At 35.1% G+C, this 14856-nt stretch overlaps 1 protein-coding gene and 1 pseudogene across 1 annotated transcript in view; both read right to left on the reverse strand.

Moving 5' to 3' along the window:
- Nucleotides 1–4148: 4148 nt before the first annotated feature.
- LOC130852570 (microtubule-associated proteins 1A/1B light chain 3B-like) lies at nucleotides 4149–4526 on the reverse strand (annotated as a pseudogene).
- A 4076-nt stretch (nucleotides 4527–8602) lies between these two features.
- C4H14orf39 (chromosome 4 C14orf39 homolog) overlaps nucleotides 8603–14856 on the reverse strand; it is a 52414-nt gene continuing 46160 nt past the window's right edge. Inside the window, exon 18 of the mRNA XM_057733763.1 lies at nucleotides 8603–8802. Coding sequence (XP_057589746.1) covers nucleotides 8603–8802 — 200 coding nt within the window. The remainder of the gene's footprint in view (nucleotides 8803–14856) is intronic.

The raw sequence follows: 14856 nt of genomic DNA on the forward strand, positions 1-14856 counted from the left end.
TGTTTCTTTTTGGATTATGGTTTTCTCAGGGTAATTGCCCAGGAGTGGGATAGCTGGGTCATATGGTAGTTCTATTTTTAGTTTTTGTTTTTTAGTTTTAGTTTTAGTTTTTTGAGGAACCTCCAAACTGTTTTCCATAGTGGCTGTACCAACTTACATTCCTACCAACAGTGCAGGAGGGTTCCCTTTTCTCCACATCCTCTCCAGCATTTATTGTTTCTAGATTTTTTTGATGATGGCCATTCTGACCGGTGTGAGGTGATACCTCATTGTGGCTTTGACTTGCATTTCTCTAATGATTAGTGATGTTGAGCATCTTTTCATGTGTTTGTTAGCCACCTGCATGTCTTCTTTGGAGAAATGTCTATTTGGGTCTTCCACCCATTTGTGGATTGGGTTATTTGCTTTTTTGATATTGAGCTGCATGAGCTGATTGTATATTTTGGAGGTTACTCCTTTGTCTGTTACTTCGTTGGCAACTATTTTTTCCCATTCTGAGGGTTTTTTTATCCTGTTTATGGCTTCCTTTGCTGTGCAAAAGCTTTCGTTTCATTAGGTTCCATTTGTTTATTTTTGTTTTTATTTTATTTCCATGATTCTAGGAGGTAGGTCAAAAAGGATCTTGCTTTGATGTATGTCATAGAGTGTTCTGCCTATGTTTTCCTCTAGGAGTTTTATAGTGTCTGGCCTTACATTTAGGTCTTTAATCCATGTTGAGTTTATTTTTGTGTATGGTGTTAGGAAGTGTTCTAATGTCATTCTTTTACACGTAGCTGTCCAATTTTCCCAGCACCACTTAGTGAAGAGGCTGTCTTTTCTCCATTTTATATTCTCACCTCCTTTGTCAAAAATAAGGTACCCATATGTGTGAGGGTTTATTTCTGGGCTCTCTATTCTGTTCCATTGATCTATATTTCTGTTTTTGTGCCAGTACCATACTGTCTTGATCACTGTAGCCTGGTAGTATAAAGTCAGGGAGCCTGATTTCTCCAGCTTCATCTTTCCTTCTCAAGATTGCTTTGGCTATTTGGGGTCTTTTGTGTTTCCATACAAATCGTAAAATTTGTTCTAGTTATATGAAAAATGCCATTCGTAATTTGATAGGGATTGCATTGAATCTGTAAATTGCTTTGGGCAGTATAGTCATTTTCATAACGTTGATTCTTCCAATCCAAGAACATGGTATGGCCCTCTGTTTGTACCATCTTTGATTTCTTTCGTCAGTGTCTTATAGCTCTCTGCATACAGGTCTTTTGCCTCCTTAGGTAGGTTTATTCCTAGGTATTTTATTCTTTTTGCTGCAATGGTAATGGGAGTGTTTCCTTAATTTCTCTTTCTTCTCTTTCATTGTTAGTGTATAGGAATGCAAGAGATTTCTGTGCATTAATTTTATATCCTGCTACTTTACTAAATTCATTGATTAGTGCTAGCAGTTTTATTGTAGCATCTTTAGGATTTTCTATGCACAATATCATGTCATCTGCAGAGTGACAATTTTATTCCTTTTCCAATTTGGATTCCTTTTCTTTCATTTTCTTCTCTGACTGCTGTGGCTAAAACTTCCAAAACTATATTGAATAATAGTGGTGAGAGTGGGCACCCTTGTCTTGTTCCTGTTCTTAGAGGGAATGCTTTCAGTTTTTCACCATTTAGAATGATGTTGGCTATTGGTTTGTCACATATGGCTTTTATTATGTTGAGGTAATTTCCTTCTATGCCCACTTTCCGGAGAGTTTTTTTTTTTTATCATAGATGGATGTTGAATATTGTCAAAAGCTTTTTCTGCATCTATTGAGATTATCATATGGTTTTTACCCTTCAATTTGTTAATATGATATACCACATTGATTGATTTGCATATATTGAAGAATCCTTGCATTCCAAGGATAAACCCCACTTGATCATGGTGTATGATCTTTTTAACGTGCTATTTTTTAAAATTCTTTTTATTTTTTTATTGGAATATAATTGCTTTACACTCTTGTACCAGTTTTTGAGGCACACCAAGGTCAATCATCTGTATTTATACACATATCCCCATATCCCCTCCCTCCCTTGACTCCTCCCCACCCTCCCCATCCCAGTCCTCCAAGGCATCATCCATCATTGAGCTGAACTCCCTTTGTTATACAGCTACTTCCCACTGGTTATCTATTTTACAGTTGGTAGTATATATATGTCTATGCTACTCTCTCACTTCGTCTCAGCTTCCCCTTCATCCCCCGTCCCCCCATACCTCGAGATCTCCAGTCCTTCCTCTGCACCTGCGTCCTTATTCTTGTCTTGTCACTGAGTTCATCAGTACCATTTTTAGATTCCATATATATGAGTTAGCATACAATATTTGTCTTTCTGTTTCTGACTTACTTCACTCTGTATGACAGACTCTAGGTCTATTCACCTCATTACATACAGCTCCATCTCATTCCTTTTTATAGCTGAGTGATATTCCATTGTATATATATGCCACATCTTTTTTTTTTTTAGTTGTGCTTTTATTCACCTTAGTTCATTAAAAATGGACTTGTTTTAAAGATCCTATAAATAGAGTAACCACCCACTAACGTGGGATTATAAGTAAGTCACCCCTCTCAGCATGGTATTTTTGTCTTTAAAAAGCAGAGTTTCTTATAGGAATCTTATTGATCACACAGTAGTTACAAGAATGTCAGATATAATGATGTATACAATCTAAACAAAACAGGCTAATTAAGAATTTACATAATGTAAAAATATACATATTAAAAGTTAGCCATGTGGACAGATGCATGCATCAGGAAGAGTAGTTGATAGGGGTTGAGGGCCCATGTGCAGTAATATTGCTTTTTCTTCCTCAATTACAGTAAATAACTGCCACTAACAGATACAAGTTTTCCACACACATCTAAATACACAAGGGTAAATGGTGACCTGCTACACGTACAGTCTCAAGTGGGTCTGTGATCCTTCTGCGACAGCGCTCACAAAAATAGTACATAGTAAACCCCATGCAGGTAGTCAGAAGCACTGGTTACTTATCCTAGTTGGACTCTGAAAATGTTTAGTTTGACATTAATCTGTGTTTCCTTTTGCTATTTTAAAAACTGACATGCACACGCAGTGGGGGAATTCTGATGACTGTTTGACCTAAGAGTGAACTGAAATACTCTTAAAAATGCTTTTTAATAACATATTTTAGTCACATACTTAACATAAAACATGCATCATCTACAGCTTTAAGCCAAAAGGTAGAGGAAGTGTATCTGAATTTTAATGCTTTTAGTTTCAGTATCCTGTAGCGTTCTACCTTTGTCCCAAAGAATGAAACCCATGTAACTGCTTATTTGCCAAAGCAGGCACTATTTTGAGCTCTTAACAAAATATTCAAAACAAAAACATGTCATTCTTTCTCTAGGCCTTTTGAGAAACTTGGTCAAAACTATATAAATTATTCAAGGTTCCTGTTGAGCAGTGCTGTTTTTCTATGTTACTGCTGTCTAGAGAACAAACCAAATGAAAACTTCATAACAAGAGCACTGTCTTGAAATACACTTATTAGCAATCAGGAACCCTGGACAACAGGTCTGTTCTCTTATTTCCTATACACCCACATCCACCCTGCTTTTTGCCAACTATTATGGCAAATGTATTGGGGGTGGTGGGGGTGGGGTGGGGTGGCTATGCCTGACAACTTACGCTTAAAGATCCTCGTAAAGGAGATTTCTCTAGGTGAGTAGAAATCCTTCTATAAAAAGTTGGCAGGTTCTGTGAACCTAAAGAGAAGACTTAATGTCTCTCTGAATGCTCAAATTGCAAGTTCCTTTTGGGGGAAAAAAAACATTAAAATAACTTGAAGGTCTATTTTATTGGCAACTTAGTATGCAAAGTATTTTATTTTTAAACTTCTAAATTTGAAAACAAGACAGCCTAGGTTAAATAATAAAGTAATAAAGTTTCCCAAAGCTGAATGTGCTCATTTGGAGCTCAGTTTTTCTGCTTGAAGTCCCAAAAAACAACTTCCTAAAACTCCTAGGCAGGAACACTACTGTTTGGATGATCTGTGATTAGATGAAGTGATCAATCAGTTGGTAACATCCCTTTTTTATTTCTTGGTAAATAAGGGTTAAAAAAATTCTAGAACAGATGCTTTTTTTTTTTTTTTTAAACTCTTACACTGACAATTTCATTCCAAAAGTCTCCTGAGAAGCATATACCATATACAGGAATCCAACTTCATCCTTCCCACTTTCATACACTTCACAAATCGGCGTGGACACACTCACCATGCTATGTCCATTCACTAACAGGAAGAAGGCTTGATTAGCATTGAACTGTAAGTGCCTTCTAATTATCTTGATGAGTTCACTCATGTTGACACGATCAGGCACCAGGAACTTTGTTTTATCTAGGACCGGAAACTGCTTCTCACCTTTGTATCGTTCTATTATTACCGGGATTTTGGTAGGATGATTCTCTCGGATAAGTCGGACATTTTCTACTCTTTGCTGGAAGGTTCAGCGCTGTTTGAAGGTTTTCTCCGATGGCATGGCGCGGCAGGCTGGGCAAGGGAGGCCAGGTGCAAGGTCCCGGGGGACCCAGGCGGTGGTTGCGGTGGCTCCGACTGTGGCGACAGCGACTGCTCTTGTGTCTCCTTAGCCCGCGCGTCAGGTGACCGGCGCGGCATCCCCAGAGGCGGGACCAGGGGCGGGCCGCCACCACTGCCATGGCGGGCGTGGCGGAAGCGGTGCCACATCTTCTTTATCCATTCATTGGTTGATGGGCATTTAGGTTGCTTCCATGTTCTGGCTATTGTAAATAGTGATGCAATAAACATTATGGTACATGTTTCTTTTGGGATTATGGTATTTTCTGGGTATATGCCCAGGAGTGGGATTACTGAGTCAAACGGTAGTTCTATTTTTGGTTTAAGGAACCTCCAAACTGTTTTCCATAGTGGCTGTACCAGCTTACATTCCCACCAACAGTGCAAGGGAGTTCCCTTTTCTCCACACGCTCTCCAACATTTGTTGTTTCCAGATTTTGTGATGATGGCCATACTGACCAGTGTGAGGTGACACCTCATTGTGGCTTTGACTTGCATTTCTCTGATAATTAGTGATGTTGAGCATCTTTTCATGTGTTTGTTGGCCATCTGTATGTTTTCTTTGGAGAAATGTCTATTTAGGTCTTCCGCTCATTTGTGGATTGGGTTATTTGCTTTTTTGGTATTAAGCTGCATGAGCTGCTTGTATATTTTGGAGGTTAATCCTTTGTCCATTGTTTCGTTGGCAACTATTTTTTCCCATTCTGAGGGCTGCCTTCTTGTCTTGTTTATGGTTTCTTTCGCTGTGCAAAAGCTTTTAAGTTTCATGAGGTCCCATTTGTTTATTCTTGATTTTATTTCCATGATTCTAGGAGGTGGGTCAAAAACGATCTTGCTTTGATGGATGTCATAGAGTGTTCTGCCTATGTTTTCCTCTAGGACTCTTATAGTGTCTGGCCTTACATTTAGGTCTTTAATCCATGTTGAGTTTATTTTTGTGTATGGTGTTAGGAAGTGTTCTAATGTCACTCTTTTACATGTAGCTGTCCAATTTTCCCAGCACCACTCATTGAAGAGGCTGTCTTTTTTCCATTGTATATTCTTGCCTCCTTTGTCAAGGATAAGGTGCCCATATGTGTTTGGGCTTACCTCTGAGTCCTCTATTCTATTCCATTGATCTTCCTTTCTATTTTTGTGCCAGTACCATACTGTCTTGATCACTGTAGCCTTGTAGTATAGTTTGAAGTCAGGAAGCCTGATTCCACCAACTCCATTTTTCCTTCTCAAGATTGCTTTGGCTATTCGGGGTCTTTTGCGTTTCCATACAAATCATAAGATTTCTTGTTCTAGTTCTGTGAAAAATGCCATTGGTAATTTGATAGGGATTGCACTTAATCTGTATATTGCTTTGGCTAGTACTGTCATTTTCACAATGTTGATTCTTCCAATCCAGGAACATGGTATGTCCCTCTGTTTGTATCGTCTTTGATTTCTTTCATCAGTGTCTTAAAGTTTTCTGCATACAGATCTTTTGCCTCCTTAGGCAGGTTTATTCCTAGGTATTTTATTCTTTGTTGCAGTGGTAAATGGGAGAGTTTCCTTAATTTCTCTTTCTGTTCTCCCATTGTTAGTGTATAGGAATGCGAGATTTCTGTGCATTAATTTTATATCCTGCTACTTTATTAAATTCATCAATTAGTGCTAGCAGTTTTCTGGTAGAATCTTTAGAATTTTCTATGTATAATACGTCATCTGCAAAGAGTGACAATTTTACTTCTTTTCCAATTTGGATTCCTTTTATATCTTTTTCTTCTCTGATTGCTGTGGCTAACACTTCCAAAACTATGTTGAATAATAATGATCAGAGTGGACACCCTTGTCTTGTTCCTGTTCTTAGAGGGAATTCTTTCAGTTTTTCCCCATTTAGAACGATGTTGGACTTTGGTTTCTCATATATGGCTTTTATTATGTTGAGGTAACTTCCTTCTGTGCCCATTTTCTGGAGAGCTTTTATCATAAATGGATGTTGAATTCTGTCAAAAGCTTTTTCTGCATCTATTGAGATTTATCATGTGGTTTTTATCCTTCAATTTGATATGATGTATCACATTGATTGATTTGCATATATTGAAGAATCCTTGCATCCCAGGGATAAACCCCACTTGATCATGGTGTGTGATCTTTTTAATGTGCTATTGGATTCTGTTTGCTAGTATTTTGTTGAGGATTTTTGCATGTATATTCCTCAGTGATATTGGCCTGTAATTTTTTGTGTGCAACATCTTTGGTTTTGCTATCAGGGTGATGGTGGCCTCATAGAATGAGTTTGGGAGTGTTCCTCCTTCTGCTCTACTTTGGAAGAGTTTGGGAAGGATAAGTGTTAGCTCCTCTCTAAATAGTTAACAGAATTCACCTGTGAAGCCATCTGGCCCTGGGCTCTTGTGTACTGGCAGATTATTTAATCACAGTCTCAATTTCCATACTTGTGATTGGTCTGTTCATATTTTCTATTTCTTTCTGGTTCAGTCACAGATGATTGTACTTTTTAAAGAATTTATCCATTTCTTCCAGGTTATCCAATTTATTGGCATGTAGTTGCTTGTAGTCGTCTCTCATGATCTTTTGTATTTCTGCAGTATCAGTTGTTACTTCTTTTTCCTTTCTAATTCTGTTGATTTGCGTCTTTTCCCTTTTTTCCCTGATGTCTGGCTAATGATTTATCAACTCTGTAAAACCAGTTTTGAATCTTTTACTAAATAACAGTCGAGTGACAACATTTTTATCTTTTTTCATATATAGTCTATGTCTTTATTATGTCAAAACTACCAATTAATTAAATCACAAGGAACAATGAAATCAAGCTGATGTATAAAAAGAAAAATTCCAGCTTTTTAACTGAAATTTTCATCTTTCAACCAGCTGCTGAAGGTTTTTTTAAAACACAGCCCAAAATTTCCTTAAATTCTATCATTAGTCATACCATCCTTTTGACTTCTAAAAAGTCTGGGAAGGTTTAATTTAATACAATTGTGATGTTATGGACACCCTGAAGAAGCAAGACTGATTCTAACCCAAAATTTGGTTTGGATATTGAGATTGATGACACCATACACTCTAATAGGGTATGAAAAATTTATTACTCACATAATAACATTTCTGGGGAAGAGAAGACCAGGCCTCAAAAGCTGGTTTGAAAATGGCTTGACAGAGAGCAAGAGAAAGGAAACAGGCTTTGGGTTTTTATGGTGGTTAGGAGTGGGCCATGGCAAAAGTTCCTATACATGGTTTGAACTTCCCACTGATGCCAAAGGAGGAACTATCTGGGCTTTCTTACCAGCTTGACCAGATGTGGAGCAGAAGGGGAAGAAAACAGGGTGAGGCTCAAAATCTTTCAGCAGTCACACTTCAAAATATGGAGTCAGACTCTATTACTAATTTTAAAAAGCACAAAGATACTGAGTAATTACGTTTATATAATTTCATCAAATTTTAATTATCTTCATTTAAGCTATATAACTGATTGACAAGCAAATACTACATATAAAACAAAGGTGAATTTTTTGTTGAAGACAGGAAACAAATTTTAAATGTTTTTCAAAAAGGTTTAAGCAAAAATATTAACAGTATCACCATCAATGCAACCATCCAATTTTCAGAAATTACTCTAGCCCTTCACATTTAATTTCCTTCTATTAAAGATATTAGAATAAATGATAATATCTGAACTTTTGTTGTATTAGAAGAACACTTTTTATTAACTATCAATAACATAAATTCTTTGAGATCATTATTAAAGTACCACTCTTTTACTGCAGCAGTGAAGCATAGGTTCTGTATGAATATAGCTTGCAAAACCAAAACCAAAATAAATAATGATAGCTAATGCTGCAAATAAAAACAAAAGTAGATTACACAGGCTTAATTTCCTTCAATATTTCAACAAATATAATCAAATAATGTTACTATGGCAACCCATTATTTCTTTAATCAACGAAAGAAAGTGGTCTTTAAGTAATAATATAAATTTATGCCCTAGATGATTACAGAGCAGCAAAATAATTCAATAAATTAGTTACTAGTTCAGAAAAAAGTAAATTGTGAGGTATTTTGTGAGGAGGATGAAAACCCTTTTACAGAAGAAGGTGTTGAGTTTTGATCCTGTTCAAATGGAAATGGAAAACTAAAATCATCTCTTCCAGCTCCAAATGTATGAGTTGAAGAGTCCGATGGAAAAGTAAAAGTAAAGGCATCTTCTCCTTCTGGCTTCCCAAATAAGTTTCCTGAGGAAGATAAATATTACAATATCATGCTGTTCATGTTACATAATATGGTTAATCTGGTTATAACCTACCAAATTACAGTATACTGTATACAGTAAATAGGGTAACACTGAATCAGATATTTAACTGTTTTCCTCTTATGTGCAAAGCACTGTCCTTTGTACTATGGAAGGTTAAACAGGTTCAAACTATACCCTACTTTGATGTAATCTGAATTCAAGTACATAAAGAACTAGTATATAAAGTAGAAAGAGAAGTAAAAAATCTCAAATGAAGAGAACAGCACAGAGGAACAGAAATAGGTGTGCACAGGAAATATAAGGACAACAGAAGTCAATTCAGCTTATCAGAAGCATTGAGAAATAAGAGTTATTAAAATGGAATTAATAAAGATGAGCCTGGAAAGACTGGTGAATTTCTAACCACAGAATCTGGACTTTATTTGATAGATAAGATGAACCCATTAAAAGTTTTCAAGCAGAGATATGATAAGATTTGAACTGCTTTATAAAGATTACTAAGGAGAGAATGTGTAGAAAGGCTAGAACAGGAAAGTATTAAAAAATGGAGCTAACAGAAAAGAGATGATGAAAGCTTGGCCTTTACCTACAATCATAAAAAAGAGAATGGAGAAAGAAATGCTGGATCTGAGACATACTGTACAAGTCAAATTTATTCAACTATTATTTATTGAGTAACTACAATATACTGTTTATGGCATTGTTCAAGGAAACTGACAGAACAGTGAAAAGGGTTTTATAGTTTTAAAAGGAATTTTTGAAATCAACATTACATAAAGAATTATTTGGGGGACTTCCCTGGTGGCACAGTGGTTAAGAATCCACCTGCCAATGCAGGGGACACAGGTTCAATCCCTGGGCTGGGAAGATCCCACACGCCACGGAGTAACTAAGCCCATGGATTACAACTACTGAGCCTGTGCTCTAAAGCCCGTGAGCCACAACTACTGAGCCCACATGCCACAACTACTGAAGCTCATGCACCTAGGCCCATGCTCTGCAACAAGAGAAGCCACCACAATGAGAAGTCCGTGCATGGTAACGAAGAGTAGCGCCCACTCTCTGCAACTAGAGAAAGCCTGCATGCAGCAATGAAGACCCAACACAAAATAAATAAATAAATTTATTTTAAAAAGAAAAAGAATTATTTGGTTAATGATTCCCAGAATTGCCATTAAGGAAAAATAGTGTTTTCATTCATTACATTATTTAAGACTATAATTATAAAAATATATTTTCAACAACTTATTAGAATTTTTAATTACTATTAAACAATTTTAAATGTATTGTAATCCAAAGACTTACTTGAAATAAGTCTTTTAAAGCATCTATATTTTTTCCACATAGAACCAATTCAATTAATACATTAAGCAAAACAATTTACTTTGTGCCACTTTTGAAATTTCATATATTTTCAAAGATCTCAGTTATTTTACCCTAACTAAATCTAAGCCAACCAGCAATAGGGTGAGTGGGTGGATGGATGGATGGATGGAGGGATGGACAGATAGACAGACTGATCCTTGAGTTCTTCCTCTCTCCCTTTCTCACTTCTTTTCCATTGACTTCAGTACATATCCGTAAAACTTAAACAAAGGAAAATAGCTGTAACATAGCTACAGATCCAGAAAGAACTAAAAATCTTGAATTTCCCTTTGAAAAAATGAATTTAACATTATTTTAATTAAAGAAGAAAAACTTCATATGAAGTCTTCATAAAACTCCTATGATCACTGTAAATAAAGTAACAGATTACTGTGCAAGATTACCATGTAGTCTAGGTGCTGTGGAGAATTCAAAAGTAAACAAAACAGAGTCCCTGCCCTCAAAGAACCTATGATTAAAAAAGATTTTACATATATTCATAAATAATGACACTATAATAATGGTATAGATACAAAAAAGTATTTAAAAAGAGACATTCAGAAAAGTGAGGGAGCAAGCTTTTTTTTCAAAATAGAAAAATTTTATTTCTATGTAACAAGGACTAAAAATTCAGAAAAAAATCTTAAAAATTGATAATTTGTAACAGTATATGCAGAAGTCTCATACCTAAAAATAACCTAATTAAATATGGCTACTTTACTTCTACCATGTTTTAAAAATGACTAATGGACAGTCACTTCCCATTGCTGTCTGTCTGTTGTTGATCCGGGAAGTTTTCATATACAAAGTAACTTATTAGTCTTCAGATAATATTCTCTTTACTTTCAGTTAGGCAACCAAAGCTCCAAGTTTTATAGCTTGGGGAATATTCTTCATCTAGTACCTTTTAGGGAGAGACCCTTTTGGAATGGAATGTCAAAGGGGAAAAGTAAAAGGTTTTGTGGAAGATAACTTGGTCTTGAAAAGATGGTTAGAAAGAGATGGAAGTTGAGGATTTCAAGAAGAAAAAAATGGGTAAGAAAGTGTGGGCAGATTTGAGATGCAATGAGTTCTTCAGTATGGCCAAAGCATAGATTATTTTTATAGGAGAAAAGGCTTAGGAGCTAGGTTAGAAAACTGGGAGCATAATTTGCTATTCCAGGGGAGCCACTAAAAGTATTTAACCAGGGCAATAAGATGGCCAACATTATGCACAAGGAAGAGTAATTGGGGTATGATCTATAAATAAGCTAAAAGGATAAACAGACCAATTATAATGTTACTGTAATAGCCCAAGTGAATGGTAGTAAGAGTTTGAAATATAATGTTTTCTATATAATGAAAATAGAAAAAAAAATATTTCAGAGACAGAACTGATAAAACTTGATGACTAGCTGAATGTAGTCATAGGCACAGAAATAAGTTTAAATTATCACTGATGTTCTGAGTTTTGGCAGCTAGGATAATGGAGATACCATTAGGTACATCAGAAAGAGAATAAGTTTGATTTCAGATATACTGAGTTTTTAATCTTAACAGATGTTTTCCATATAAAGAGAAATCAATTATACAATTATAAATAAAGTTCTACCAGATGACTTCACTGGTGAATTTTACCAAACATTTAAAGAAGAATTAATTGTCAATCTTTCTCAAGCTCTTCAAAGAAATCAAAGAAGAGGAAACATTTCCAAACTCATTTTATGAGGCCAGCATTACCTTCATACCAAAGCCAGAAAAGGACATTACCAGGAAAAAAAAATACAGACAGGTATCTCTGATGAATATAGATGCAAAAATTCTCACTAAAATGCTTGCAAACCGATTAAGCAGCACATTAAAAAGATCATTCACCATGCTTAAGTGCGATTTATACCTGGGATGCAAGGATGGTTTGATGTATGCAAATCAATCAGTGTGATACATCACATTAACAGAATGAAAGCAAAAAGTCATGTGATCATTTCAACTGTTGCAGAGACAGCATTTGACAAATTCAACCCATTCATGATAAAACTCTTTAAAAATTAGGTATAGAAAAAACTCACCTCAACATAATAAGCATAATAAGCCCATAGCTAACATCATACACAATAATAAGAGATTGAAAGCTTTTCCTCTAAGATCAGGAACAAGACAAGAGTGTCCACTCTTGCCACTCCCATTCAACACAGTATTGAATGGGAGTCCTTATCAGAGCATTCAGGCAAAAAAAAGAAATAAAAGGCCTCAAAATTGGAAAGGAATAGGTAAAATTGTCTCTATCTACGGATAGCGTGATTTTATGTATAGAAAATCCTAAAGACTCCACCAAAAAACTGTTTAATCAACAAATTCACTAAAGTTGCAAGATACATAGTAAACATACAAAAATCAGTAGCATTTCTGTCTACTAACAAATTATCTGAAAAGGAAATAAAGGAAATGATCCCATTTATACCAAAACAATTAAATACTTAGGAATAAACTTAACCAAATAGGTAAAAGACCTTTACTCTGAAAACAACAAGACACTGTTGAAAAAAATTCAAGACAGAAATAAATGGAAAAGTATCCCATGTTCATGGATTGGAAGAATCAATATTGCTAAAATGCCAATACTACCAAAAGCCATCTACAGATTCAGTGCAATCTCTCTCAAGGTTCTAATGACATTTTTTACAGAAGTAGAAAAAACAATCCCAAAATTTATATGGAACCACAAAAGAAAAGCCAAAACAATCCTGAGAAAGAACAAGGAGGGAGGCATCGCACTCCTGATCTCAAGCTATACTACAGAGCTATAGTAATCAAAACAGAATGGTACTGGTATAAAAAACAGGCAAATAGATCAATGGAACAGACCTGAGAGCCCAGAAATAAACTCAAGCATACACAATTAACTAATATTTGACAAGGGAGTCAAGGATACTCAATGGAGAAAAGACAGTCTCTTCAATAAATGGTGCTGGGAAAATAAGATACTCATATGTAAAAAAAAATGAAACTAGACCCACTATCTTACATCACTCACAAAAATTAATTCAAAACAGAGTAAAGACTTAAATGTCAGTAAAGACCTGACACCATGAAACTCCCAGAAGAAAATATAGGAAAAAATGATTCTTGGTATGAGCCTTGGCAACAATATATTGGATATGACACCTAAATACAAGCAACAGAATAAAAAATAAATGGAATTATATCAAAATAAAAAGCTTATGCACAACAAAAGAAACAATCAAAAATGTGAAAAGACAACTTACAAAATGGAAAAATGTATTTGCAAACCATATATATCCAATAAAAGGTTAACGTCCTAAATATATAAGGAGTCATACAACTCAACAGCAAACAAAGAAATAATGCAATTAAAAAGTGGGCAATCTGAATGGGCATTTTTCCAAAGAAGATATACAAATGGCCAACATGAAAAGATGCTCAATGTCACTAGTCACTAGGAAAATGCAAATTAAAAATACAATGAGATATCTTCTCATGCCTGTTAGAATGGCCATCATGAAAAAGACAAGAAATAACAAATGTTGGTGAGGATGTACAGAAAATTAGAACTGTTGGTGGAATTAGAAACTGCTGTTGGTGGAATTAGAAACTGCTAAAGTCACTATGGAAAACAGTATGGAAGTTCCTTAAAAAATTAAAAACAGAACTACTATATGATCCAGCAATTCCAATTCTGGGAATATATCCAAAAGAAATGAAACACTAACTTGAAAAGACATCTGCATCTCCATGTTCACAGCAGCATTATTTAGAATAGAATGGAAATAACCTAAGTGTGCACTGATGGATGAATGGATAAAGACATTGTGAGATGTCTTAATATGTATACATACATATACAAATATTCAGCCATAAAAAAGGAGAATATCCTGTCATTTACAACAACATGGATGGACCTTGAGAGCATTACGTTAAGTGAAATAATTCAAACACTATATAATCTCACTTATAAGTGGAATCTAAAAAAATAGAAAAGAAAAACCAAATTCACAGAAAAAGAGATAAGATTTGTGGTTACCAGAGGTGAGAGTAGGGAGAGGGGAAATTAGGGGAAGGTGGTAAAAAGGTACAAACTTCCAGTTATAAGATAAATAAGTACTAGAGGTGTAATGTACAACACAATGCCATAGTTAACATTACTGTATTATATATATGAAAATTGTTAAGGGTTTAAATCCTAAAAGTTCTCATGACAAAGAAAAAATTTTTTCTTTTTATTGTATCTATATTTGATGATGAATGCTAACTAAATTTACTCCGGGAATCATTTCACAATGTATATATATTAAACCACTGTGTTACATACCTTAAATTTATACAGTGGTGTATGACAATTTTCTCTCAATAAAACTGGGGCAGGAAGGCTAAAAAAAAGTAAGGTCTGGGAGTTTAAGAGAATTAGGAGAAGTTAGGGAGGGAAGATATGAATTTGATCATCACCTATAATATCTGAAAATGCTGAAGTGAATGTGTCAAATGACAGTGTCAAAGGGGAGAACGTAAACAGGTATAATATTTTAGATAGACTGCATTTAAAGAATGTCTACAATTGCTTGATTCATTCTGGTCTTGTGGCATTTAATAACCATTTATGACAATTCCAAAATTTATGTCTTACTGAATTCCCACTGAATTCCAAATTCATATATAAATTCCTACTTACTTT

Source organism: Hippopotamus amphibius, chromosome 4 (genome assembly GCF_030028045.1).
Source record: "Hippopotamus amphibius kiboko isolate mHipAmp2 chromosome 4, mHipAmp2.hap2, whole genome shotgun sequence".
Lineage (NCBI taxonomy): Eukaryota > Metazoa > Chordata > Mammalia > Artiodactyla > Hippopotamidae > Hippopotamus > Hippopotamus amphibius.